This window comes from Ictidomys tridecemlineatus, chromosome 4 (genome assembly GCF_052094955.1).
Source record: "Ictidomys tridecemlineatus isolate mIctTri1 chromosome 4, mIctTri1.hap1, whole genome shotgun sequence".
NCBI classification, from domain to species: domain Eukaryota; kingdom Metazoa; phylum Chordata; class Mammalia; order Rodentia; family Sciuridae; genus Ictidomys; species Ictidomys tridecemlineatus.
This window is the reverse complement of record NC_135480.1, coordinates 11,601,212-11,629,152: the sequence shown is the minus strand read 5'-3', so window position 1 is coordinate 11,629,152 and position 27,941 is coordinate 11,601,212. Positions and strand designations below refer to the sequence as shown.

General features: G+C 56.6%; 2 protein-coding genes and 1 long non-coding RNA gene across 10 annotated transcripts in view; 1 reads left to right on the top strand and 2 right to left on the bottom strand.

Annotated features, from left to right (window-relative positions):
• The first annotated feature begins 122 nt into the window (after positions 1–122).
• Positions 123–27,912, top strand: Cd5 (CD5 molecule). 2 transcript variants are annotated; one of them, XM_078045935.1, is made up of 11 exons: positions 123–231; positions 9,850–9,888; positions 12,014–12,325; positions 12,713–12,775; positions 13,001–13,339; positions 15,033–15,323; positions 16,254–16,379; positions 17,073–17,126; positions 18,162–18,281; positions 18,826–18,917; positions 25,718–27,912. In XM_078045935.1, the coding sequence occupies exons 1-10, from the start codon at positions 180–182 to the stop codon at positions 18,912–18,914; spliced, it is 1,485 nt and encodes a 494-aa protein (XP_077902061.1). In that variant the 5' UTR covers positions 123–179; the 3' UTR covers positions 18,915–18,917; positions 25,718–27,912. The 2 variants fall into 2 exon arrangements, with proteins under 2 accessions (XP_077902061.1, XP_077902060.1); XM_078045934.1 differs by lacking the exon at positions 25,718–27,912 and adding an exon at positions 19,177–19,969.
• On the bottom strand, positions 8,609–15,053 carry LOC144377010 (uncharacterized). Of its 2 annotated transcripts, none has more exons than XR_013437486.1 (4): positions 13,937–15,053; positions 11,991–12,383; positions 9,470–10,388; positions 8,609–8,998 (listed from the first exon to the last, which is right to left on the bottom strand). It is a non-coding gene; the product is annotated as an uncharacterized LOC144377010 (long non-coding RNA). The 2 variants fall into 2 exon arrangements; XR_013437485.1 differs by having other exon boundaries at positions 11,991–12,558; positions 14,052–15,053.
• Positions 22,480–27,941, bottom strand: part of Vps37c (VPS37C subunit of ESCRT-I) — a 55,759-nt gene continuing 50,297 nt past the window's right edge. For all 6 annotated transcript variants that reach the window (XM_078045940.1, XM_078045937.1, XM_021730609.3 and 3 more), the window contains exons 3-5: positions 26,496–26,667; positions 25,806–25,888; positions 22,480–24,768 (exon numbers count right to left, since the gene is read on the bottom strand). In XM_078045940.1, coding sequence (XP_077902066.1) covers positions 24,040–24,768; positions 25,806–25,888; positions 26,496–26,667 — 984 coding nt within the window. In that variant the 3' untranslated portion in view covers positions 22,480–24,039. The remainder of the gene's footprint in view (positions 24,769–25,805; positions 25,889–26,495; positions 26,668–27,941) is intronic.

Below are 27,941 nucleotides of genomic sequence, written 5' to 3'. Positions count from 1 at the left end.
AGGAGGAAGTTGACAGTTCAACTTCAAACACGGTGACGCAGGCCCTGCTGCCTGCCGCCGCCCCCTCCCACCCCTGCTCTGCCCGCCCCGCCCGGCCCCCTCCCTCCCTGAGAGCCAGACACCCGGCCAGACACCCTCACCCACGGGTGCCGCTTGCCGAGGCTGAGGAGGCTGCGCCCATGGGGTCCCAGCATCTGCTGCTGGCCGCTGCGTACCTGCTGGGGACGCTGGGTGAGTACCTTGCCGAGCTCTGCAGGGACGCCTGGGCTCGCTGGTGTGCAGGGGAGTCGGTCATTTCTTCCCAGGTCTGCCTCCGAGGCCTGCCGCTTACCTCTCGGATGTGTCAGAGGTTTGGGGCCACCAGGGTCCCCGTCTGCTCCCCCAGTGCCGGCTCGCTCTGGGCTCTGCTATTGGCACCGTCAGTGCCCCGAGCCCGCTTCTGTGCTGTCCAGGGCCCCCCTGAACCCCGCCAAGCACATCTGTGCTCAAATCAGACTCAGCCCACAAGTCAACTGTCCAGCCCCGTCCTGCGCCTTGGCGGCCCTCTGCAGGGTAGCCCGTGAGGGCCCAGCCTGTGCTTGGTCCCGGGAGAAACTTGCCAACTCTCTGGGCCAGAGTGAGCCAGGGAAAGCAGGACTCCCTCCGGGGACCCAGCTGAGCAGATGTCAGGGACGCAGTTCACTGTTCGTGGTCCCTACAGCATGCAACTGTAGGTGGGCCCCAAAGAAGGCCCCAGCTCCAGATCGACCGCAGGCCCAGGGTCCTTCTGCTGGCCAGTCAGGAGGCTCCTGGGCAAGCGGGGACAGCGGGTGGTGTGGCCTGGGAGGCCAAAGCCCTGGGTTCTAATCCTGACCATGGGTAGCCTCAGAGAGTCCCCCAGCCTCGGCAGGTCTCCAGCTCCCATTTATAGAATGTGGGGAGCAGACTGTGAGCTGGACGAGACCTGGGAGCTTCCGGGGGCTTTGGAAGGTGTGGCAGGACGAGGGATGCTGGACTCCAGCTGCGAACAGGAGGTGGCAGGGGGCTTCCCACTGCGGAGGGGACAGGCTGGGCCTCACCTGCCCAGCAGAGCCTTAGGTGGTGAGGTGTGAGTGCGGGAGTGCGGGTGTGCTGGGAACTCAACGTGCGTGTCTGAGTGTGAGTTCGTATGTGCGTGCTGTGTGCTTGAGTGTGAGCACTCTGTGTGCACTTTCATGGGCATTGCCTGGCTTAGGTTCCCTGTGAGTGTGCTGTGACACGGCTCCTGGGCACACACGCTCACATGGCGGTCGTGTGCATAACAGCCAGTTACACAAAGCCTCTGTACCGCTGTCAGGGTGTGTCTCTGCCCCAGACTGCAGCTGGCTTCCCGCACCCTGCCAAGGAGCTGCTGTGGCCCTCTGGGTCCCCGAGGCTCCTAGGAGCAGATGCTACCCCTCTCGGCTCCCCCTCCCCTGTGGCTCACCCCCCACAGACCCCCCCTGGTCCAGAGTGAGTCCTGCTCTATGGTCCCTCCCACCGAGCACCATTGTGGGGCAAGGCTGCTGGCGGGACGGCAGGTCCCCTGGCTGCATGCAACCCCGAGTCGGGAAGATTGGAAGCAGCGCCTTCACCCAGTCTGGAGACCCTCTGGGCAGGTGGCTCCTGGGGAGGTGTTTGTGTGAATGGGTGGGTAATGAGTGTCCCTCCCTTTGCCAGGCGTGGTGGCAGATACCGGCAATCCAGCAACTCAGGCTGAGGCAGGAGGATGGCAAGTTCAAGGCCAGCCTGGGCAACTTGGCGAAACCCTGTCTCAAAATAAAAAAATAAAAAGGGCTGGGGGCGTGGCTCAGTGGGAAAGTATCCCCGGGTTCAGTCCCCAGTACCTCAAGAACATTACAATAATAGTAATGATAATTAGCACCACCTTTGTTGGGATCAAAAGTATTTTTAAAGCCATTGTCTTCTGGAACCCAGTCTGGGAAGTAGGAAGTAGGCAGACTCATTGGCCCCATTTTACAGTGAGGAAAACAGGCCCAGAAAAGCCAAGGACAGTCCAGGGAGGAGCAGCAAGTGGGCAGCCGAGCCCAGCACCGCCCTCCTGCCTCACAGAGCCGCTCTCTGCACCCGTAGCCGAGAGTGAAGGCCCGGAACCACTCCAGGGGGAGAGAATGGCCGTAGGGCCCAGCCTGGACCAGCAGAGAAGCAGCCAACAGGGTGGGGGTGCCACGGGCCAGCACTGGGGCCGGGGGCCAATACCGCAGGCAGCTGGAGCCATTCCAAGAAGAGGCGCATCGGTGCCAGAGCCCTGGGAACCGCAGCCTCCTGGCTGGGGACTTTCGGGCCACTGAGGCCTAGAGATGCCCAAAGCCTGTCAGGGGTGAAAGGGGAGGGCAGGACTTTGCACAGCTGTCCCCTCTAGCCTTGACCTGCCTGGGGTGGGCTGGGGAGGTGGCTCAGGCCTCTCTCACCACCCGCCAGCCCCAGCCAAGGGGACTCCAGAAGTCAGTTTGAATTGAATTCTGCCACTTGCCAGCAGGGTGACCTTGGACTAGTTCTATAAGCCCCAGTTTCCTCCTCTGTAAATTGAAAATAATAATATACCTCACAGAGGTTTATGGGATTAAATGAATTTGTGCACATTGAATTTTAGTACCATGCCTGGCAGGTAGTGTAGTACATGCTCAATAAGCGTGACCCTAACAACAGAGTGTCAACAAGAACAAGACCAGGTAGGACGGGTCGTGGGGGAGTCTTGCCAGACACTGGCCTTTGCAAGGATCTCTTTTCCCCCAGGCCTCTTGGACAGGCTGTTCCTTCCTTCCTTCCTTCCTTCCTTCTTTAGTTCCTTCCTTCATCTCTACATGTTATAAGTATTTACTGAGCATCTTCTGCCCAGTTCTGGGCAAAGCATCAGGGAGACGGCCAGGGTGAGACCAGTGTCTCCGGCCTGGTGGATCCGCCCAGCGCACAGAGGAGGCCTGTAGGGGACGCGGGGAAATGAGTGTCTGAAACACTTAACACCTTTGGAAACGCTGTCGCTGTCGAGAGCAACCCAGGACACAGTTGGCTGGGGCCTAATAACAGGGTGACATGTCCCTGAGATGTAAGGCCAGGGGAGGAAAAGAAACAGCCAGACAGAGAGAGAGGGAAGGGGTCCCAGACAGAGATGGCGGAGGTGAAGGCCACGGGGAAAGACAGGCCGAGAGATACCCACAGGGAGGGTGTCCACGATCGACCCGGGGAGCCGGCTCCCGAGGGGAGCGGAGAGCCACTGTCCCGGGCTGCGAGCCGAGACGCTCCTTGACTTGAGTACAAAGGGGCCGCCTGTGGCAGGCCCAGAGCTCCCCACCCCTGCAGGGAATGGAGGCCCCTGAAGACAAGTGGGGCCTTCGGGTCACTCTGTCTGGCCTCACCCTTCAGAGGGGCTTCCCTGCTCCACCTGACAGAGTCGATGGAACACCTGCTCTGGGTGCGTGTAGGTGTTCTCGAGCGTGAGCACGTGTCTGTGCACTGTCGTGTGCGGCCCTGGGGAGGGGTCTCTGGAGCCACGCAGATCTAATCTGACTTCTACTTGGCCACCCAAAGTGACAAAAACCTCTGGGTCTCAGCTTTCTCCTCTCTAGAGGCCAGTGGTGGAGCCCACCTCGAAGGAGAATTGTAATCATGATGTTATGGAGAGTTGATCGAGCACCTACTATGTGCTGGGGATCAGTGAGTGAACAAAACAGACAAGATCCCTGCCCTGGTGGATCTGAAGGGTCGGGTGGGATAAGGAGAGACGAGAGACGAGGTGAGCTAGGGAGTGTCCGCATGCCAGGTCACGCGGTGTGGGCACAGACTGATAAAGGGGGACCGGGAGACGTGGCGCTCTGAGAGGGTGGGCTGCACACACGGAAGGCCCGCTGGGTCTCGCCAGAAGCTGATATTTGAGCAGTTGGCTGGGGCCTGTTAACAATGTTCACTCAGAGACCCCTGTGGCCGCACAGGCAGGGGACCTCCGGAAGAGGTCCTGAAGGAAGTGAGTGAGCCCACCACATGGGCCCAGGGACAGCGTCCAGCAGAGGGGTCCTCAGCGCACAGGCCCACAGGAGGAGCTGCCCCCCACGCCGTGGAGGCCTTTTCTCCCATGAACTGGAGGACCACAGGGAAGCAGAGGTGGCCTCTCCAGGTCCTCAAGTTCTCGTCCCAAGTCCCAGGCCAGACACCTTGGGGAATTCAAAGCTTTCCGAGGACAGAAGGTAAATTGCACACGCTCTGTGTGCTCCAAACGTTAAGCCAGAAGGTCTGGGCGGCGCTCCAAAATCAAACGCATTCCCACCCGTGCAGTGAGACACAACTTGCACACAACTGGACCCCCGAACGGGGCCCTGACAGGCCACAGAGATGGGGCTTCAGTTCTGACCCTCCCACCAGCTAGGTATGTGACTTGGGTAATCTCTTAGGTCCTCTCTGGACCTCAGTTTCCTCTTCTGAAAATGGGTCTGAACTTGATCCTGCCCCACGGGGCTCAGGGTGAAAGAGCTCCCGTGTGGGAAACAGCACTGGGGTATGTGAAGCTCTGAACCAAAGGGAGGACATGTCCCTGTGACAGCAGAGATGCACTATCTGTCATGAAACTCATGCCAATTCAGTTAAACACACCAGGCACCTCGAAGAGAGAAAAATAGCTGCTTAAATAGCAGAAGCCATTCTGACCACCATCCGCTGCCTGTGTGTGGACGCAGGCCCTGTGAGCCAGATTAAACTCCAGTCTGCCCTCTCAGTTTCTTCTGGCAGGCTCCATTCCCCTCGCCTCTCCTGGCTTGGGTGATGCTCCAAATGTTTTGCATTTGAAAAGGCTCCCAACCATATCCCAACTCCTTCATCTGGTGCTCCAGCAAGACCCAAAATGTTGGTCGTGTCTGATCTTTGGTTCCCCAGAAGCCCTGCTACTAATTCAAGATGGACTCGGCACCACTGACTAATGCTCTATCAGCAAGGTGGGGATCCTGGCCTCCAAGTCAGCCAACACGGAGGGTGCCAGGGGAGAGATCCTGCGTCCTCCCCCGGAGCCAGCCAGGCACCGAGTTGGATGCTGCACACAAAAGCAATCGCTTGGCTTCCTTCTCTGTAACAGTGGTGACAGTCCCCATCGATGAGGCTTCAAGGAAGAAATGGGGTCTTCTGTTGAAAACCCTTGCTCTGGGTTTGCCCCAGGTAGGAGCGAATCCACTGTGATCATCGTCAATCAGGTACCAGCCCTTCCCTGGCTGCCCACCAGATCCTGAGCTGTCCACTCCCTCAGTCTCCATTTCCCAGTGTGCACCAGCCACCAACACCACACTGGACCTCTGAGTGGATCAGAGGCAGGGACAGGGGCCCAGGATCTGCAATCAGCAGGCCTGGGCTAAATCCTGTCTCTGCCGAGCCCCCTCAGGAGCACAGCAGCAGCCTCATCGTCTGTAAGACAGGATGCAGCCTGGCGCTCCAGCAACACCCATCTGCGATTCCAAAACCGGGACTCGCTGACAATCTCTGACAAATGCCTTTGGTGTTGAGCCGGACCCGATCCAATGGGAGGCTACGGATCATCTGGTGGCATCCCACTTGGTGTGGAAATCCGTATATTTCACTGCGGACGCCATTGTGTGCTTAAAGCCAGAACTCTCCCGACGCAGAGAGAAAGAAGGGTGCCCTTGGGTGCTGCCAGATCAAAAGGCAGCTGCCCGGGGCTCCCGGGGAAGCAGCCCAGAACCAGGACACCCTCTTTTTCAAAAATATCTTAGGATTGGTTTAAAAGCAGAACAAAAGAGAAACTTTTATAAAAACTGGCTCAAATGCATGAGGCCCTGAATTCCCTCCTCCACAGGATGCGGAACTGAAGGCCCAAGTGGGAATCCTTCTGAGTGGGGAGGCGGAGAGGATCTACATGTCCCCATGCCACCCTCAGGAATTCATCTAGCCTCACCAAAACCTCGGGGCAGGCCAGGTCAAAGTGACCGAATTTCTACAGATGCAGGGACAGTGAGGCTGGGGCCTGGGGACAGTGGGAAGTCCCTCCGACTCTCTGGCTTTGAGGACTTAGCAAGTCCAAGCCCTGGATCGTGGGGCTCGAGGGAAGGTGGGTGGGGAAGGAAAGGGCCTCTGAAGAATCCTCACGTCCAGCCGCTGCTCCGAGGACGGTCGTGGACGGTGGGTAAGGAGATGGCGCGATGCTCCCATCCCCTGCCCCTGGAAGCCTCAGAGCCTCAGAAGCACAGCCCTGAGCCTCGGGCTGCAGGAGTTCTCTCTAGAAAGAATGTGGCAGGACTGAACTGCAGCCCTGAGGGGTCGGGGAGACCCGGAACACAGGGCTCAGAAAAAGGAGGGTATTAGTCAGACACCTGGGAGGATCGCCAGAAAAATGAAAATAGGTGGTGGACCGTCAAAACCTGAAAGTAGCACTGGACAGGCAAAGAATAGGCACTCCAAGTCGGCCGGCATCTCTCTGCCCACCTCTGCCCCTGCTCCCAGCCCCTGAGAGACATTAGGAACTACCTTATAGAGCATGGAGGTTTTAACCAAGAGGAAGGTAAGGGGTCATGGAATAGCACTTCATCACGTGAAGATGAGGAAACCGAGTCCAGAGAGGTTGAATGGCTGCCAATGTCACACAGCAAGTCCGTGGTTAAGTCTTCCCGTGGCACGTACATGAACTGAACAAAGCCATAAGTTCATTCCCTTCCATCAGGGTCGCCTGCCAGGAACATGCAGGAATTGGGGACACTGAGCAGAGCACCCCAGGCTTCCCTCGGAAGGGAGGGGAGATAGCTTGGTCTAACGGGCAAAGCACAGCCTCTGCCACTTGCAGCTTGGACAAATTATTTAACCTCCCTCATCTATAAAATGGGGACCAAAAATGATGACCCCCACTTTACTGCCTTGTGGTGGGGATTGAGAGAGTGAATCACAAAAATATCCAGGGGAGTGAAAACTGTAAAAATGCTGATGGTGGTGGTGATGGGGGGGGATGGCAATGACTGTGGTGGTGTTGGTGATGGTGGTGATGGTGATGGCAACCATGGAAATTTGGTGATGACGATAGTGATGGTGATGGTGATGATGCTGACGATGGTGATATTGGTGATGGTGATATATATATATATGGTGAGATGGTGACGATGGTGAGATATTGGTGATGGTGGTGGTGATACTGGTGATGGTGATGGTGGTGGTGATGGTGATGGTGATGGTTGTGGACAATGGGTAGAGGACCAGGCAGGCGCCCAGAGGGAGGCAGCGCCCTGGAATGCACAGACGGCTCTTCTCAAGAGCGCTTTCTTTTTCAATTCCACTCGGTTCACCGGCTCTTCTAGTCTTTCCTGAGAATGTGCTCCGAGCAGCAGCCGTGCTGTGGTGTGTGGGATCGGCAGGATGGCCAGGCCCAGTCTCTGCCTCCAGGGACTTCAGGGTCTGGCGGCCCCAGCCCTCTGGGTCGGGGTCTAGGTGGTGTCCATCTCTGCACCTCCCCATGTGATGCTTTGGAGACAGCGGCAGGCTGGCTGAGAGCAGAGGGCACGGTTTTGAAGTCAGATTCATGGTTTGAATCCAAGGCCTACCCCTTGCTAGCCATGTCACACTGGCTGAGCACGTGCCTTCTCCCAACATTTATACCACAAACACACTTAAATCCCATGATGGGGCTGTGTGGGAGAGTCGCCATAATCCCCGTAAGGAACCATCTCAAGTCCCCGGTGTGCAGCAGGTGCTCCATAATTGGTAGCTGCTGTTAATAATGAAAGTTGACTGTGAGCTCTGAGAATGCAGAGTTCCCACTCTATATTCCCGCATTCCCTGTGCTCCCTGGGTTCTGGCCTCCTGTGCTTCCCAGACAGGGCCCCTCCTGCCAGAACAACTTGGGAAGGCCTGCCGTGCCGCCACTCCTGCCCCAGCCCGGTAGGCTCTCCAGACCAGCAGCCCTAGCTCTCAGCACGGAGCCGGGGCCAGGAGGCACGGGGCTTCCCCTGGAGTGCTTCAGCTCATCTCTCAAAGTCCCTAGATTGGTGTCCCACGCTCATTCCACACTGCCGATGAGACTTGATCCCCGGGCCCACAGGCAAGAAGTGACAGAGCCAGCTCAGACCTAGAACACTAAGGAGTCAGGAGTGCCTGAAAACCAGCCCCTGTGTCGTACGGCAGCAGAGGGCACACCTGAACATCTCTCCCCAGGCACACTCCTCCAGCGCCTAAGCCCTCGTGCTGTAGCCAAAGGAAGGGGACTCCCTGCTTCCACGGGGCAACTGGACCATGGGGAGTAGGAACGAGAGGCCAGGGGTGAGAGGGGAGGCGAGCCAAATGGTCTCCTGCCACCTCTCTCAACATGCTAGGTGCCTGGTCCACTGCCCTCAGATGTGATGGACAGCTGGACTCTCCCTTTCCACTCAAGCCAGAGCTCTGGCCACGGCGCCAGGCCCAAGACTCTCCGTTCGTAAGAATCAGCATCCCTTCCAAGGCCCACAGTGTCCAGATGATGGTGATGGCGTCTCTTGAAGTCAAGGGAACTTATCACAGGGCCACCACAGCTCACTGCCAGGGCCTTGTGTGGGAGGAGGACGCACCCCACCCCCCGCCCCTTGAGAACACTCAGGCCTAAGTGTTTTAAGACCCAACAATAATTTCTCCGGAGCAATTGAAACAGCTGTTTCCTATGTATAAAGCAGCTTCCCCGACCCAGGGCTGTCCCCAGCTTCCAACAGAGAAGGAACCCCAAGAGCCGGACAGATGGAATGAAATACCTGCTTCACTCCCTAAGACGGGTCTCTGAGGCCACAAGAGCTCTCTGTCCCACCCTGTCCCCACCCAGATGATAGCTCCTCCCCCACCACAGCCACAGGCAAGCTGGCCTCTGCTGCTCTACCAAGCACCCCACGCCATGCGCTGCCGGGAGGAAGAACCCCAGATGGCCACTGGGAAGACAGGACATCGTGCTGTGCCGCCCTGGGCCAGTCCCGCCATCTGTGCCTGTTGTCCTCTGGAATCCAGGAGCAGTTAAAGATAACTCGCCGCCGTTCTCATCTGTCTAGAAAATAGCAAGCATAGGCTTGGGTTCCCCTCGGACTGATGGCTCAGTTCTCTAAAACTAGAGAGGCTTAACTTTTGGAGTGAAAGCTACACAGGGGACAGTTTTATGTTGCACCCCCAACCCATAAAAAGAAGTGATGCCCACCCTCCGGATGCACTCTGTCATTCTCTACTCTAGTCCCTTCTTTTATTTATTTATTTATTTATTGATATTGGGGCCCTTCACACACTAAGTCACATCTCCAACCCCTTAAAATATATATATATATATATATATATAAAATATATATATAATTTAGAGACAAGGTCCTGCTAAGTTGCTTTAGAACCTTGCTAAGTTGCTGAGGCTGGCTTTGAACTTGCGATCCTCCTGCCTCAGCCTCTCGAGCCACTGGGATTACAGGTGTGCTCTCCATTTCATTTTTGAAAGAAAAAAAAAATAAAAATAAAAAAGCAATGGTCGCCTTACTACAGAAAGATAGCATGAGGAGTCCCTCTGGGCGCCGGCACTGGTATGCATCTGTCTTGACGTGGATGGAGGTCATACGGGTCCTGGGCGTTAACGGTCATGGAATCATGCCCTCAAGAAAAATCCGCTTCACTTCGTACTCATTTAAAAAGTTAAGTTTTTTTAAAAGAAAAATAATTAATGGTTGCAATCCATTAAATTGATTTCATGATCACTTAGGGGTTCTGAGCTGTGGAATTACAGTCCCTGACTTGGAACCCACGAGAGTGGTCCCTGGGGGCAGCCAGGGCCATTGCTCTGCAGAGGGTGGGTGTGCATGGGAGAGGGCGAGGGAGAGGGCGGAGGCCTCACTTCCTGACCTTCCTGTCTCCTTTCTGCAGTCACTTCCTGCCTCGGTTGGTTCAGCCTGGAGGACCCAGGTAAGGAAGAGCCGGGTGAAGGGCGGCCTGGGGCTCGGCAGGGGCTGGGGTGCTAATCCACCAGGCTGTGGGGGACCTGCCGGTTAAGAAGCTGTCACCTGCACCAGAGCGAGCCCCACCACAGCGGAGAAACATGATAGATATTTGTGAACTTGGCAGTACCCCACCTTTCACCATGCCCTGTTTTTCACACCGGCTAGGATAGCACTGGGGAAAAACGAGGCCACAAGTCTTGGGAAGTCACTGTGCCATCAGAAGGAGTTGGCAGGTCCTGGGCTGGGACCTGGACCCCACACTGACATCCCAGCCCTGAGCTCCAGCAAGTTCTGTGAGCCTCCAGCTCCCCACCCAGGGGAAGATCCGAGGAGTCAGCCAGCTGGGCGCAGGGTCTGCAAAGTGTCCTGTCTCAGTCAGGTGTTGGATCAACCTGCTCTGCATCCAAGTCGCCAGGTGACCTTGGGAAGCCCCCAGCCTTGCGCCCAGGCCCCAAGTGTCCTCATCTGTGGGAAGAAAAAGACAGCGTAACCCGTGGTTCCCCACCAGGAAAACCTTCTACCTCAGATCCCCCAGAAGAGCCTTTTACATTGAATTGGTTTTTTCTTGAATAAGCAATTCATTAAATTGCCTGGCAATTCTTTATAAAAAGATCTGCAGTGGACAGTCTCACTTCCATCACTGTCCCCATCTGTCCAGCCCCTCCTCACCCAGTACCCCAGGTAACAGCATGCTTATTTCTTTTTTGTATATTCTTCTCTGAGCTCTTGGTACATACACAAATATATATACAGTGAGCCCTCCGCGTCTGTGGACTCAATCAACGGCAGATAGAAAAATGTAGCCAGGTCTAGGATGGCTGTGTCTCTACTGAAAAGCACTAATTTTTTGCTTGCTATGAAAATTACATGGCATTTGCATTGTGTCAGGATTGTATATAATCTAGGGATGACCAAAGTACATGAGAGGACGCATGTAGGCTGAATGCATATTTTATTTATTTTTCCGCTGCAGGAGATGGAGCCCAGGGCCTTGCACATGCTTTGCAGACCCCGCCTCTCACTAAGCTAAATCCTCAGCCCCCCTTTGCCATTTTATGTCAGGAACTTGAGTATCCATGGATTTTGAAATCTATAGGAGGTCCCAAGACCAATCCCCCACCAAACCAGTCTGTGCTTATGGGTGTCTATATTTTTCCTTCCGCTCATGAAGCATTATATAAAATCACAAAAGCCACGTACCTACTTATGTCCCAGCAATTCCACTCGGGGTATTTACCCAAGAGAAATGGAAATTTGCCCACACAAAGACCTGAGCAAGAATGTTCACAGAGCTTGATTCATAGGAGGAAAAACCCAGGAGCAACCCAAATGGTGCATAAAAAAATCAAGAGTGGCAAATCCACACAATGAAATATTATTCAGCAATAAATGGGACAAATTACTGATACATACAGCAACATGCATAAACCTCAAATACATAAATAAATGAGGAGGGAAAGAAGAAAAACCAAAAAGAAAATAAAACCCTTGCTCTATGATCCTATTCAGATGACATTGCAGAACAGGCAAAACTAATCTCTCATGACAGAAAACAGATCAGTGGTTGCCTACAGCTACCTTCAGGGAAATTAACTGTCAAGAGACATGCAGGAACTTTCCGGGTGATGGACGTGTCCCATATCTAGGTGGTGGTGGTTACATGCTTGTATACATTTGTCAAATTGCTTCAACAGTACTCTTAAAATGAGTGCATTTCACTATATGTAAATTGTACCTCAATGAAACGGATTTTAAAAGTGAACAAACAAAAAAGATGGCAGACCCCATCTCAGACCTATGGACACAGAATCTCTAGGAATGGGTGACTGCACTGGACAGTAGGTACCTAGAATATCTTACCCACTGCTCCAGGTTTGGAACCCAAGCTTCAGGGCCTCCTGGGTGCCCCAGCTTGGGTTTCTAGAACGTTCCTGGAGTGCCCCAGAAGGGACGAAGCTCAGAAGGAACAGGCAGTGGGGCAGGCGGGAACCCGGCTGGCAAGGGGCCCAAAGGGGAAGGGGACAGTAAAGGCTCCAGGGGAGGGCCCTTCCTCTTCACCCCACTGACCTGCCGCCACTTCTTGACCCCAGATCTCCAGGTGAGGCTGACCGGCTCCAACTCCAGGTGCCAGGGCCAGCTGCAGGTCTTGAGTCACACCAGGGTCCTGTGGCACTCGGTGTGCAGTGAGAGCTGGCACGGGGCGCTGCGCCACGGGGAGGTCTCCCAGCAGGCCGCCAGACTCTGCCAGAAGCTGCGCTGCGGGGACTCCCTGGGCCTGACCACCTACTCCCGCTTCAACACGCCCCAGAACCAGATCGTCTGCCAGGGGCCCCGGGGGTCCTTCTCCAACTGCAGCACAGACTCGTCATCCAAGTGCCACCCGCTGAGCCTCGTCTGCTTAGGTGGGTACCAGCCAGCCGCACGGACACCTTGGGCCGGGCACCTCCCCAGGTCTGTGCTCTGGACGTAGGCAAGCAGGTGGGAGAGAAAGGGGTCCCCAGTTGATAACCGCCCCCCAGTCATTGATACTGCTGTTGGCACTTGGGGGATGAAGACGCAGGCCCTGTTCCTGCCAACTGCTGACAGCCTCATTCCTCACCTCCATCTTCCCATCTGTAGCGTGGAGGACTGCCACCTAGCGAAGGTGAGGGTCAGGTGGGCGTATTGCGCGCTCCTGTCACAAGCTCCGGATCTTCCTCACACTGCAGGCTGCCCCCCAGCCCTCCCCACATTCCATCCTTCCCTCCTCCACCCACCCCTCCCTCTCTCACCAGAGTGTCTCATTACAGAGCCCCAGAAGACGACACCTCCACCCACAAGCCCCCCGACCACCATGACTCCAGAGCCCACAGGTAAGCGGTTGGGAGCCTCCTGGAGGGTGCACACATAGCAAAGAAGAACCCAGGAGGCCCCGGCACCTAGGGATCTGGGAGGAATCTAGGATCAGCGTGCCCTGTGTCTGGGATGCACCACCTCCCATGCCTGTTAGGGATTATCTGCTGGGGTCCAGCAGCGGGCTGTGCTTCAGCGGGCACAGCGCTCAGGACGGCTCCCTTCTCCCGCTCCCCCTCTCTCAGCACCCCCCAGGCTGCAGCTGGTGGCGGGGCCCCGGGGCCTGCGGTGTGCCGGCGTGGTGGAGTTCTACAGCGGCAGCCTGGGGGGCACCATCAGCTACGAGAACCACCACGGGCTCCAGGGCCTGGGAGACCTCCTCTGCGGTGCCCTCCAGTGTGGCTCCTTGAAGCAGCCTCCCGAGGCCAAGGCAGTAGAACCCCAAGACCCAGCAGAGCGCTGGGCACGCAGGCTCTTGCCAATCCGATGGCAAATCCAGAACTCCAGCTGCGCCTCCCTGCACCAGTGCTTCAGGAAAACCCCAGCCCAGGAGGGCGGCCAGGCTCTCAGCCTGGTCTGCTCAGGTGAGTGAGCCCAGCCAAGCCCCAGGCCTCCTGTGGCCCGGAAGTGGTCATGGGCAGATGGCCAGGCAAGCTCCGGGAAGCCCTGTGCAACCCAGGGTACAGAGACACCAGAGGATACGGGCACACTGGGCCTGAGACTCGGGGAAGGACAGGGAGCGGGAAGGGGGACAGGACTCCGTGACCATGGCTCAGCTGCCCCCTGGGGAAGTAGCTTCGGCAGGGCTTCCAGGAGGAGGCAGGGCCCTGGTGGGTGTGGCAGAGCAAAGGGGAGAAAGTCCTGCAGGGAGCACCTGATGGGTGGGCCCCAGGGATGATGTTGCAGGATCATGAGGGCTGGCTGGGGGGTCCCTGAGGCCTGGGGCTAGAGCAAGCCCCCAAGAGGGCTCTCTGCCCGGGTCCCTGGGCCACCTCTGACAAAAGACAGAGGTGGTGGTGGTGATGTGGTTCAGGCAAGAACCAGGGAGGCTGAGTCTATGGGAGTCTAAGGGGCCAAACCAGGATCAGTAGACAAAACCAAAGAGACCATAGTTCAAAGTAAGGCAGAACCATCGCAGCAGGCGGGGAGGCCGTGGGCCACATGTGAAGCCGCTCACCTACCTGGTTCCAGGACCGCCACCCGCGGTCTTGAGTTTTCACTGTAGGAGGCAGAAGCTGCTACTATTCCCATTTTACAGATGAGGAAGCTGAGGCTCAGACAGGTTCAGTTTCTTACCCGACATCACAGAACATAGATGGGGTTTCTCCTCAGTCAGGGCCAATCCAGACAGCTGCTGCGCCTTGGATATTCGAATTCGGTCCCTCTGTGGCAGCGCCAGGACCACCCAGGATCTGGTGCACTGCAGAGGCTCACGTTGGCTGGACCTCCTAACTCTGGGTTTCGGCAGGGTCCCAGAGATTCCCGCACAAAGATAGGAGGCATGGCTCTGGACCCCCGGGTTCCCCTGTAAGCAGGGCTGCCCCCACCCCACGGGGTACCTGGGACAAACTAGTGAAAGGCTGTCCCCTCCAGGCAGAAACCCCCTCCAAGGGTCTCTTGGTCTGAGGAAGGGACATGGCCTGGCCCCCAGCCCCTCGTCCTCAGCTAGAAGCCCTCATAATGCAGACTACAAGCTGCAAAACCATACCCAGGGGCCTTGCCTTTGAAATTCCTTCTAAACAGAAGATTTACTAGGACTTTGAAGATGGATGTTACCATGGAAACTGGCCCAAAGCTGGTGAGATCACAGCTCACTCTAAACTGAGCCGAGTGGGCCTCCGCCAAGGGCTCCCACCTCCACCCTGCCTGCTGAGCAGAAATGAACGAGTCTCCAGCAGCCCCCAGTCCCTGACAGTCCAGCCCTCAGGGCCCAGGGCCTGGCAGCAGGATTCCTGGGTTCTGCCCCCTGTAAAGCACGAGGACTTAGAGCTCCCCATCCCTGCGCCTCAGTTTCCCCCTTCTGAAAAGCCCTCTGTCCCTGCGCTGCGTCTCAGGACAGATGCTGGCATCCAGAGGCCCCAGGGAGAGTTTGGTCAGGGCAATGCTGGAAAGAATGCCAAGGGAAGGCAGGTCGAAAGGAAGCTTCTGCCCCCGCGTCCTCACAGAGCCTCCTCGCTGCCAGGGCCCCAGCTTTGCCGGTGGCACCGGCTCCAGGGGCCAGGCACGTGGGCTGGTGCCAGGCCTGCCACCTCACCTCTCATGGTCTTCACTCCCCAGATTTCCAGCCCAAGGTCCAGAGCCGCCTGGTGGGGGGCGGCAGTGTGTGTAAGGGCACCGTGGAGGTGCGCCAGGCCACCCAGTGGGCAGCCCTGTGTGACAGCCATGTGAGCAGGGGCCCAGCTCGGTGGGCGGAGCTGTGCCAGGAGCAGAAGTGCAACGGCCTCGTCTCCTACCACCCGCTGGACGCCAGTGAGACCTCCAGCGGGTTCTCCTGTCCCCAGGAGAAGCTGTCCCAATGCCACGAACTTCAGGAGAAAAAAACCTTCTGCAAGAGGGTGTTTGTCACATGTGAGTTGGCCACAGCCCATGGTGGGGGGAAGGCAGGGCTGGACTTTCCTTCTGGGACCTGGTTAGTGAGCATGTCTCTGAAGGACAGTGCCCCACAGCCCTGGAAGAGGATGGCAAATGGCGGGGGTGTAGGGGGCAGGGGGGCGCGTCAAGGAACAAGAGACAGCTTGACCAGAGCTCAGGCAGCTATAAGCATGAACGATGAAGAGGGGACGGGCAAGGCCACAGGCAGATCATTGTTAGGCAATTGATGGGTGACAGAACTCTGCCTTCTGTGTCCTACTCTTCCAGGGTGGAAACTAGAAGATCAACGGGCAGACAGTATATATTTACTACATAAAGAATAATTAATAATTCATAGGAGAAAGATGGACAGATGGATGGTGGGTGGATGGATGGTAAATGGTGGATGGTGGATGGTGGATGGTGGACAGTGGAAGGTGATTGGTGGATGGATGGATGGTGGATGGATGGTAGATGATGGATGGATAGAAGAACGGTAGATGGTGGATAGTGGATGGTGATGGATGGTGATGGATGGTGATGGATGGTGATGGATGGTGATGGATGATGGATGGATGGTGGGTAGTAGATGGTAGTGGATAGAGAGCTGGCTGCCTATTGGTATGTCATATATTGGTACAAGACGGTGTATGAGAGGAAGTTGGTCACTTGTAAGTAACAAAAGTTGAGAGTTGATGACAAGAGTGGCCAATAGCTGGATAGTCAACTCTAGATGACAAGTTGTGGATGGGCCAATGGGTAGCAGGGACTCCTAGAGAAGGAAAGAGGGACGGCCACATACAGAATTCCCTTCCACACATACTGGTGAGCTTCCAGGAGGAGCAGGGGCATTGGGGTAGCTGCCCTCAGAGTGGACAGCTGTGGGTCCCTCAGCACTGGGACTGACGGAAGCCCTCCCTTGCCCAGGCCAGGACCCCAACCCTGCAGGCCTGGCTGCAGGCACCGTGGTGAGCATCATCCTAGCCCTGGTGCTCCTGGCCGTGCTGCTGGTCGTGTGTGGCCCTCTCGCCTATAAGAAGCTGGTGAAGAAATGTAGGTGCTGGTACCCAAAGCCGCCTGCCCTTCATTGCCCCATCTTTCCTCTCCTGCTCAAAGTTACAGAATGTCAGGAAAATCATACTCTCCAATTGGCCCATATCTGAGGCCCAGTAGAGGCCCACTACAGGCCAGATGGAGGCTGTGGCCATCCCCTGGGATGTGGCAGGCCCGAGCTGGGTCATTAGCACAGCCTCTGGTGCTGGAGACACAAGGCCTAGGTAGGCCCAGCTCCACCAACCATATGTCAGCTGCTTGGGGCCCTGACTGAGCCACTTCCTCCCTGAGTGCTCATCTACGCAATAGGTAACTGCACCCCTCCCAGGGCGTTGAGAGCCTTGCCCCGCAGAACTAAGGGGAAAATTACTCAGAGACAAGGAAGTGAGATTAAGGACGCTGAGAACAGAGAGCCTGGAGGTGGGCAGTGCTGGCTCCCTAATGCTCACCCAGGTCTCAGTTCTGGCTCTAAACATCTGTGGTCGCTCTTCTGGGAAACCAGTTGCATCGGCACCCTCCTGGGCACCCTCCTGGGCACCTGATGACTCCAAGTCCCCTCCCTAGGAAGTCAGAAAAGGAGGCCCTAAGAGACTGGAGGGGCAGGACCCACAGTCCTGCCTTTGGGCCCCTCCCCCCTCCTCCCACCATCATGCCCTGTGCCCTGACCTGATGCGCTTTCCTGTCTGTTGCCAGTTCGCCAGAAGAAGCAACGCCAGTGGATCGGCCCCACAGGAATGAACCAGAACAGTAAGTGTCCCCAGAGGTAGGGTCCCCCCTCAGCCCCAGGACTCAGGCCACGGGGACAGTCAATGCTGATCATAGAGCTGGTGGCCACTGGAGGCTTCTGATCTCCACCACATTTGGTTAAGGTGTGACCGTGGCCAACAGACATCCCCACACCCGAGAGGGCTGAGGCTTCTTCAGGGGCAGACAACTGAGTGGTTTTTGCCTCTGAAGCCTCAGACACCATGGTGTCCCCCTGTCTCTGTGGTTGACTTATTAAACAGCGGTCCCTATAGCCTTCACCTACCTCAGCAAAATTCTCCAACACAGTGACCAAGAGCCACTGACAGGTAGCACTCACAAAAGGGACTGCATGATCAGAGAGAGCCCGAAAACCAGGAGTTAAGCAAAGCTAACAGGGTTCTACGTTTCAGGACTTATCAGAGCCTTCAAGGGCATTTTTGCAGTGTTTGTCTCCAAGGCAGAGGAGCATTAAGAAAGGTTGCCCCAGCTAATTTTGTCATAGAGAAACTTAAAATTTCAGTGCAATCAGTTCGCTCCAGCCCTGGTCTTCAGCCTCTCCTTCTGGTCGAAGCCAGCACTACCCTAATGGATCCGAGCCTAACTCTTTCCTGACTCCCGTTCTGCATCCTTCTCCCTTTTACAAGTCTAGAGCTAAATCCTTCAAGAAGATTCGAAATTGTTCAGTCATTTTTATTTTTAATAACATTTCAAAATCCCTGGAGGACTGGGATTCCATCTTCCTATCACTGTGCTCCAAGTCCCTCTGGGTAAATGCCTATGGACGGATTGACGGCCTCAGCTGGCCAATTAGATTGCGAGCCAACCTCAAGATACTCCCAAAGTCTGCCACTACCCTGCTAGCCTGACCCCCCACCCCAGGGAGAAAGGACAGGGAGGTGCGTTAAAGGGACTGTGGGTGTTCCTGCCTCCCCCACCCCCCGCCCCACACCACCTAGTGGGAAGAGGATGCGCTCTGGGCCCCTGCTGGAAGGAGAGAGCACAGATCTAATGAAGCCATCCCCTGCATCTGTGCAGTGTCTTTCCATCGCAACCACACTGCGACCGTCCGGTCCCAGGTCGAGAACCCCACAGCCTCCTGTGTGGATAATGAGTACAGCCAGCCCCCCAGGAACTCCCACCTGTCGGCCTATCCAGGTAAGCAACAGGGAGCTCCTGGGCCAGCAGGCAGAGCTGGACCTGTCCTGTCCCCGATGGTCACGTGATGTCCTTGAAGCTCCAGTCCTTGTCCAAAGAGAGAAAGGAGACCCCAGGGGGCAGGGGATCAAACTACCCACTTGACAGCAGGTCACATCAGGGCTGTGGGAGGGACATCTTCACAGACCTCAGCTGTCCCTTTTGAGGCCTGAACCACTCGTCTAGAGAGAAGAATGCACTTGGATGGATGTCATTAACCCCAGCCTTGCTGGGACCTAATGGGACTATTTCCCTGCAGGGAGGGCCGAGCAGACTGGATAGTAAATGAGGCTCCTCAGATTCCTTCAGCTCGAAGAGAGCCATTAAGTGGCCTGCGGGAGCCCTAAGCCAAGGCTCCTCGCTGGTGCTGACAATTAAGCCCCGGGGAGCCTGGAGTTCAGCATCATTAGCCATCGCTTGGCTGATTTGATCAAAACAGATACCAGGGGCTGTCGCCAGCTCATAAAGCCCCTGTGATCTTCTGAAGGCCCTTTTCTTTCCCCAGCTCTGGAAGGGGCCCTGAATCGCTCCTCTACCCAGCCTGACAACTCCTCTGACAGCGACTATGACCTGCACGTGGCTCAGAGGCTGTAGAAGGTGAGTCTGTCCCTGGTCTAACACCGGCTCCAGGACCCCCCAGTCCTGGGGACGGCACCAGGGTTAAGCTGCTCTCCTCATCCTCCTCCCATATGTGAACAGGGGGCCTGAGCACCTCGATCTCAAAAAAGGGCAAAAATAAGTACCAGCAACTGAGGCGACGGGGCCAACCTGGAGACTAGCAGAGGAATCGTGGATCTTATTTTGTTTTTCTTTAAGAAAGAGTGAGAGAGATAATTTTTAATATTTATTTTTTTAGTTTTTGGCGGACACAACATCTTTGTTGGTATGTGGTGCTGAGGATCAAACCCGGGTGGCACGCATGCCAGGCGAGCGCGCTACCGCTTGAGCCACATCCCCAGCCCGGAATCGTGGATCTTAAATCCAACTCAGAAGACAACACAAAAAGATCCCTACGTGGAGAAGCCCCTGGCAGCAGGACAGCCGCTGTCCCAAGACTGAGCTGGTGTGGGCCAGTCCCCAACTCCCTGAATCACCCCCACAGAGCTTTCCCCCACCGCCCCCGACTCCTGTCCTTCTCACCCCAAAGAACTGGGAACCAGGGACGAAAAAAAAAAAAAAACCTAGAGCCAGACCAATCTGTCCTAAGGAAATGATCGTCACCACTTGGAAGCGATGCCCCCATTTCCACTCCCAGCAGGGCTTGGCCTGGACAGAGACTGGGGTGCCTTTCCCACACGTCTTCTGCCCTCCATGGCAGGCCAGCTCTCAGCCCCGCTCACCCCCAGGCCCTGACCCAGGGGAAGCCAGCTGCAACAGCGTGGCACCTTCCGGACACCATCACCTTGAGAAGATGGCACCCAGAGGCGAGCCCTTCCAGGCGGACTCGCGGTGTCCAGAAGGGTCCTGTTTCCTAAGCCTGGGAAGCCCCTTCCTCGTCCACTGGGGTGCAGCACTGAGTAGAATCTGGCCTTTTCCTTGGACTCTGGCCACGTGAAGAACGAGGAGGAACTCGCATGTGGTGGGAGGCTGTTTCTCTGTGTAGTTTAAATCTGTTCTTTGTAAATAATGCTTTTTCTACTTCCTGAGAACTTAAGGGTTCTGGCTTCTTCTGTCCAGGGTCCACTCCTATGGATCCTTCTGGGAATGCCAACAAGAGAGACCTCCCGGGGAAGTCTGGAGCTGTCATGGTCATAGCTGCACAAAGACAGCTCAGTGCGCTCAGCATCTACCAGCCAGGGAGGGGTGGGTACCCAGGCTCACATGCCACACGTCTGTGACTCCCCAGGCCCCATATCTGAAGATTCCTTCCCCTCCAGAAGGGCTGTCAAGGGCAATGATGCCACTCCAGAGGCTGGCACAAAGGGGCACCTAGTGAGTCTTGGCCCATTAAGCTTTCGGTTTTAAGTGGCAGTTGAAAGTCCCAAGCTAAGGAAGTTTCAGCCAGTCACAGTTAACCTGTAACACGAGAGTCAGAGAAACAGCCTCATGTGTTCCTTAGAATTAAATATTTCCTACAGCTAAAATAGTCTCCTCTGCCACTTGGAGATCCCAGACATACAGCTAAATCCAGCAGCACGGTTCCTTAACTTCAAGGGGAGGGTACCTAACCAGGAGCCCCACATCTGATTCAGGGAGGGGCTGTGCTAGGCCACTGGGCCTTTGGCATCTGGCAGCCCCCTCAAAAGATGAAGCAGCTTGGTGGTGACTGGTCCTGGGTGGAGCCCTTCTCCACTCAACACGGCCCTGTACCTCCTGGGAGCACAGGAACTGATGATCAAAACCACAACAGCCAACTCTGGGAGAGAAAAAGGGGAGACGCTGTGGTGTGTGCAGCGGTGGGTGCAGAGTTGGAGTGGGGGGGCAGCACTCCAGAAAAATGTCTGATCGGCGCTCTGCCCCCATACACCTTCCACCCAGGTTATGACAGCCTAGATGGGTCACAGATGTGCCCAGCCATGCTGGGGATCCAGAAGCAGGGTCACTCACTACCCTAATGTTACTGGACAACCCCTGGAAGCACTGGCGTGCAGCCCAGGACCTGCTACCTTTGCCTCGGGTTGAGGAAGGCAATCCAGAAGGAAAGCTCCCTTAACCTCTGAGCAACAGGCCTCGCTTCCAAGTTATCGGCATTCAGGGACCTGGGGTTCAGGACAGGCCTGAGGGTTCAGGACAGGCCTGGGGGTTCAGAACGAACCTGGCATCAGAGCAGAAAGGACGTTTCAAAGGGCCTCACCCAAGTATTCCCACTAGGCTCAGAATCCCTTCCAGGCTGCATGAAGCGTCTGTCCCCTGTGCAGCCAGAGCCCCCCCCCCCCAGGTCTGATGACGGCCTGAGGAACGCCTGAGTGTGCCCCACCATCTCAGGCGCACAGCCCCAGGAAAGAGCATGGAGAGCAGCTGGTTGCAGCTCACAAGTCTTTTCTTAGAAAGTTGGTCCTTGGTGCCCCTGCTGCTCTGGCACCCGACTAAGGCAGGTGACCTGCTTCTGTGGCCACAATACAGTCTATAGCTTTCCCCTACAGATGGGCATCCTTGGTTCTTCCTGAGGTCCTGTGTCCTCAGCCGCAGACACCCGCAAGGTGAGACCAGCGTGCAGCCAGGACAAGGGCAGTGAGCACTGGACTGGGCTGGGGGCGCTCAGCCATCCTGGAGATGATTCTGGCATCACAAAGGCACGGCAGAGTCCTGCAGCCTCTGGGATTCCACGGACCCGGGCCCCTATTTACCTCTGCCCCAGGACCCGGGCCCCTGTCCACCTCTGGCCCCAGGCTGGACAACCTGGCCACCGTCCCACCTGCCCTGCCGTCTCCTTCCTATTTAAAAGTAGGGCTGAAAGGGCCACCAGAGGCTCAAGGAGGAAACGTGCATGAGCACGACAATGCTGTGCAGCCCTGCAGGGGACATGGTGTTGGCGGCTGGGCACCCCATCGCCCTCCACAGGAGGCCTGCCCTTGTCACCTGGTGGGAAAGAACAGCAGAAGGGCTGATTTAAGGGACCATCAAAACCTGGTCTCCCAACTTCCGCAAAGCTGCTGGTCCTGAAGAAAGCACAACGTCCTCCCCGGCCTCTGAAAACCAGCAGCGGAGCACAGGGAAATGCCAGGAAGAGGGCAGGCGGGTTCTTAGTGACCAGCCAGTTTAATGTCCCCTGCCTCTCTGAGCAAGCCCTGCAATTCCAGCTTCAAAACTGAATGGGCCATGGCCAGGTTGACCAGCAGACACTGCTGCCTGCCCAGCAGGTGGCAGTAATGTGCATGTCCCAAGCTGGGCTGGGGCCCAGGCGCCCCCTAGTGGGAGTCCGTGGCCTTGTATGAAACAGCTCTCCCCCAGGACAAGGCACGGATGCAGGCTCCGCCCAGAAAACACATAATAGGAACCAAAGAACAGGAGGAAAAGGACGCCAGAAAAGCCAGGCCCAGCAGGTGAAGGGCTGGGGAGGGCAGCAGCTCAAAAGAGTGACAGCCACCAGAAGGTGTTCTGTGGACGGAAGCTAGAGACCTTTCAGTAGAACATGCTTCTGAAGGCTGCAGAAGAAATTCAGGACCCCCAAGCAGCCACATCTCCATTTCTAAGCCCACCAGAGTCACAACACTACAAGTTACTCATGGAAGTTTATTATGGCAATTAATTACACGAACATACAGGCGGTCATTCATCCAATCCAGAAGCACTCAGCAGACTCCATTAGTGATTTCTCTTCATAAATAACTTACAAGAAGCAAGCACAGTTGGAGAGGAACTGGCAGCGCTAATCTAGCATCACGCACACCCACAGATGGCACGCAGGCCCGGGACGGGGGCAGGCACCAGAAGGTGAGGTTTCCTCCTTGGCCCCCACACCCCCAGGCCCATCAGAGGCTGGGTACCTGGGGAGTGGATGTCTCAAGGCACATACAACTTCCTAACCCGTAGCAGCTCCAGGATCCGCCGAGACCTGGTTCACATCTGGTACAAAGTTAATGCTTCATTCGTCACCCCCTTTGGCCTAGTGTAGTCATTTTTACTACTGCACATGTTTAAAAGCCCAGTGTGCTAGGGCTGTATGTGACCGTCACAATCCCTGCCCTTTACATTCTGAAGACGAGAGGTGCAGAGAAACTGACGCCGGTGTAGTGATGGTGTTTTGGAAAGCACCATTTGGGAAGTCACTGTTCGGGTGTCTTTTGACGACGTCTACAGGGATATGGGGACCAGGAAGGCATACATGGGGAGATGAAGGACGGAGGGGGCTGCTTGAGAATGAGATTCAAGGCACTAAAGGAATAGGTAGGTGGGTGGGTGGGCCTCAGAAAAGCCAGCCAGAAGTGGGGGGCCCTGAGAAGGAAAGGGTGGCTGGGAAGTGCCCCAACTCCTAGCTGAGCCCAAACGTGACCACAATCTCCCAGGCTAGAGCTTCTCCATTCCCCCAGCCAGAGGGTCCAAGACGACCCCTGGATTCTCCAACCTGCAAGCAAGGTTAGGGGTGGGCTTCACATCCCAGCCCATTCGCTATGCAGGCGCCGCTGATTCAGAGCAGCACACGGAGCTTCTGTCCCCAGCCTCCTGGGGTTAAATTATGGCTTTACAGGACACAAAATCACTGTTTTTCCCTAATTCTGTTCTCTCCCTCCAGACTACCCCTAGCTGGGGTATGTGAGGCAGAACATTCTTGAATGGTCTTACACCAAGAGCTGCATCCCTTGGATTGGGACTCCATGTCAAATATGCCAAATCCCAGGGGAGAGGTAGGGGGTGGGCGGGGTGGGGACCCCAGGCCACCGTGTCACTGAGATAACTCTGCAAGGAGTTCAGATGTCCTTGGAAGTGACACGAGAGGATGTGCACTAATGCATGCACACACCACTAGCCCTGGCTCCCACTGGCCTGCAGGACCTGCAGCCTAGAGCCAGTTACCGACAGGAGCAGCTCCCAGGAGGGCCTCTGGCTGGAAGGTCAGCAAGTTCTGCGAGCTTCTGTCATAGCCAACCTGTCACACACACCCTCAGTGCCTTTGGGGGTCCTGTATGCCCCTGGCCAGGTGCCCCTGGGGCCTCCTTGTGCTGATGCAGGCCCACGGGGAGCACTAACTCACTTCCCATTAACCTCAAATCTCAGCGACAGGTGGGCTAAAGGCCGTGGTGCAGGTGGAGGAGGGAAGGGCCAAGGAGCCAAACCACGGCTAGTATCCAGGCCAGGCAGGGCCTGGGGGTGGGGAAAACCCGTATGGAGGAGTGGGCCCTGGGGGATACGGGGGCCGAGGGGGCACTGAGGGCTGGGGCTGTCCTGGGAAGCCTGGGAGCAGAGGCTGTGTTGGGTAGGGAGGCTTTCCTCCTGTGGGGAGGTAGGGGGGCTGTTGAGGATAGCCAGGACTGGGGGCCCTGCCCCCGGCCAAGGGGTACCCAGGGCCAGAGGTGCTAGTCAGGGCTACAGGATAGCCTGGCCGAGGTGGAGTGCTCCTCTGTGGGGACCAGGGGTAGCCTGCAGCAGACCTGGGTCCCGGCTGGGCTGACGGGTAGGCAGGGCCCAGAGGCCCACTGTAAGAGGCAGAGGGCTGGGCCACCACAGGGAAGGGGGCCGGCTGCAGGGCTCCCTGGGCAGTGGGGCCCATGGGCAGGGCGGGGGACGGGCTATAGGGCAAAGGGTAGGGAGGCACAACAGATGGCTGCGGAGGCGGCTGTTCTTCGGCCACAGGGGGTGTCGCCTGAGGGCCTGGTCGCAGGGGCAGGGGTGGCGGGCGGGGTGGAGGGCCATCTCCGGCCAGTTCCTGGGAAGCTCGGGGCCTCCTCACCACGTCTTGGAGCTTCTCCACTCGGACCCGGCGCAGATGGGACAGCATCCTCATAGAGGAGAAGTCCTCCAGAAACTTTTCCAAGGGCACCTCGCCCTCCAGGAACTTCTCAGCCATGGCCTGGAAAACAGGTCAAGTGACAATGAGGGCCTCCCACTTGCCCCTGGGTCAGAACTCTGCCAAGGCCTGCGCTGAGTCCACCCCGGGCTCCCCAGCCTTCCCAGCCCCACCCTGGAGCTTCTCTTTGAGGGCCCTCCTCTTGTGACCCATCCTGTGACCTGTGTTCCGTGTTTCCCTCATGAGAACGTCAGCTCCTTAAGGGCAAGAACTGTGTCTGTCATGGTCACCCCAGTGGCCTGCGCTGACCTGCTAGGCCCACAGTGGTCACTGCACGCGTGCTGCACAGCTGGATGAGTGTGAGCTACGGGGTGGCGAATGCATGCTAGCCCGTGGGCGAGGAGGACCTGGGAGCTGCTTCCACCAGGGGCAGGCGGAGACTGCCCACAGAGGCCGAAGCAATGCCCAGAGGAAGCAGCAAACAGGAAAGGGGGGAGCGGGGACCAGGCCCGAGATCCTCGAGGTCCCTGGTGCACCGCCCTTCCATCCAGGTCTGTGAGCGGCCCAGGGCCTGCGGCCAGCTATCCAGCTCTGCTTCAGCTAGCAAGGACAGGTCCCTGACACAGTACTCCTAACTTATCTCCAGTTTCTGCTACCCAAGGACAACCCTGGCCCAAAAACATTAAATGGAAAATTCTGGAAGTAAACATTTGATGAGCTTTAAATAACTTTCATTACAGCATATTGTTATAATTGTTCTACTTTATTATAGTTATAGCTAATCTCTTCCTGTGCCTAATTTCTATATTAGATGAACAAATACAGGAAAAAAACATCATAATGTATACAGAGCTCAGTACTAGCCAAAGTTTCAGGCATCTATTGGGAGTCTCAGAAAGTGTCCCCCTGGATAAGAGGCACTATGTATTTGTTTCCAAAGGGTCTCCACTGGACCCCAGATACACTTTTCCTTTGCCACCTACCAAGCCCACCCCCATCTCTTGCTCTACAGACACGAGTGTTCATCATGAGCACCTGCCCCACGGACCCACACCCCGTCCAAGGGTCACTTGCAGAGGAACATCGACCCTCCACCTCACCTCAGACTCCTCCTCGATCTTCATGCCTTCGATCTGCAGAAGGTCCAACAAGGTCCCTGGCTGGAATGCTGAGGAGAACTTCTCTGGAAGGGAGGGCAGGAAAGATTGGCATCTCAACGCTGCCTGCTCCATGCCGGAGGCAGAGACCTCGGGAGAGGCGCTCAGGACACCCTCTGCACATACAGAGCCCAGCTGCCACCTGGAGTCTACGCAGAGTCCCTTGGGGTAAGTCTGTCAGTTCCCTCTGACAATCCCACTCCTGAGTAGAGAGGGGCAGGAGAGCCCACTCGAGGGCTCAGCCAAGCAGCTCCCCGATACCAGCCCCAGAAGGGAAGGGACTGGATCCTGATGTGCTTCGCCCCACAGGGGAAAGCTCGCCAACCTGTCCGCACTGCTGGCCAGCCATGCAGGCCCCTGGACTCCAATCCCAACACCACCACCTTCTAGCTCTGTAACCTCAGGCGGGTGCCTGGACCTCTCGGAGCCTCATCTTCCTCACCTAGACAAGGTGAATAACAACAGGACCCCTACTCGTACACTCCTCTGTGTATGGAGCGCGCTCAGCTCAGGGCCTCCCTGGCTGCTGGCCCTTTCTTGTCCTCCAGCTGTCCTCCCCAGTCCAACCTTGAATGGAGTCCCTGCATTAACAGGGGAGCCACCAGAGCACTCTCCAGGGCCAGCTGTCCCTACCCAGCTTTGCCTTCTGTTCCTGGCACCGTTCCACAAGCCTCCGCAGCTCCTGGTATTTGTCTGAGAGGTTTGAGCGGCTGATCTCTAGGGGTCCCTGGAATTCCAGGTTCCGCTCAGCCAGGCTCCGGTTGGTGGCTAGTGCCATCTCTCTCTCCAACTGCAGGTCCTGGACCTAGAAAAGTAGGAAAACGAACAGTAAGAACAACTGTCCCTGGGCTAAGGGCTTCTGGGTTCACTACTCATCTTGGGGACACTGGGTGATGCTCGGCCTTTAAGCACAGGCAGAGGAGCATGGGTTCAGACCCTGCACTAGGCACCCTGGCCTGGGTGCCTCACTGTATCCACGACATGGCAGCCTGGTGGGGGACACACAGGAGAAACTGGCATTAAGGTTAACAGCCTGCCAAGGCCACCATGACTGCAGAACTCCAGGGAGGGAGGGAAGCGATCTGTAGGAGAAGCCAGAGGCTTCACACGAGGGACAGGATCAAAGTCCCAACCACTTAACCCCACACTTGAGTCAAGTGGACTAAGGAGGACTAAGATGGCCCAACAGAACACAAGCTGGACACTCCATGATGCCCGGAAGTCAGGCTATTCTGAGGGGACCGGGGAGCTAGGATCCTGGAGTCCCCTGCTGAAAACACTTCCCCAAGCCAGGCAGCACTGTGCCCCTCAGCCGGGTGGTGCAGCTGCCAGAACCCTGCCCAGCCACCCTGTACACGAAGCCCTACCCATCTGTTGAGGAGGTTTGGAGAGTCAGGCCCACCACCCCAAGAGGGTGGGGACCACATACCACAGCACCTCGTGGCACCACCAGAGGGGACCACCACAGGGGTCAGGGCACAGCTCAGCAAGACCAGCTTCCTCAGGGAAGACGAGTTCCCTGAGCCATTCAGCTTCGCCACCAGCACCAGCACTGGGGACCTAGACCAGACTGGCCCATGCTCCACCAGCAACAGCAGCCCACGGGAATCCAGGGAGTCCCGAGGAGGGCGCTGGGGGAGGTCTTCCCACCTGCTGATCCCCTGCCACAGGGCCTCAGGCCCACACTATGAGGCAGGCCACTAGAGAAAGAAAAGCCACAGCTTCCCCCTCCATAAGGAGGCTTCCATGACTCGGGGACAGCAGCACCCAGCGTATGCCCAGCCCAGAGCCCAAACGCTCGGCCCCTTCGCCTGGGTTTGCTGCCACACACACCCTTTTCAGCGACCGGATGGGCACCCTGACCTGTAGACCCTGGTGAGTTTCACTCTATCTGTCAGCCGCGGAAATCATTTTCACTCATGTGGCTGAGTCAGAGGGCATGGCCTCCTGTCCAGGCACCCGACGGGCCGGGGCCTTCGGGCATGCCCGCACCTCTACCGCACGCCCCATCTTAACTTATAAAGCCTGACTGCATCATTTTCCTCTAAAATGTGTCCTATTTCTGCTCCCTCTCCCCAC

What these genes read in the sequence shown, in the direction of transcription:
- Cd5 (XM_078045935.1), top strand. Translation starts at nt 180, where the DNA reads ATGGGGTCCCAGCATCTGCTGCTGGCCGCTGCGTACCTGCTGGGGACG. An exon ending in GCTGAGCCTCGTCTGCTTAG is followed by an intron (nt 12,326 to 12,712) that starts GTGGGTACCAGC and finishes GTCTCATTACAG; the next exon opens with AGCCCCAGAAGACGACACCT. An exon ending in CATGACTCCAGAGCCCACAG is followed by an intron (nt 12,776 to 13,000) that starts GTAAGCGGTTGG and finishes CCCCTCTCTCAG; the next exon opens with CACCCCCCAGGCTGCAGCTG.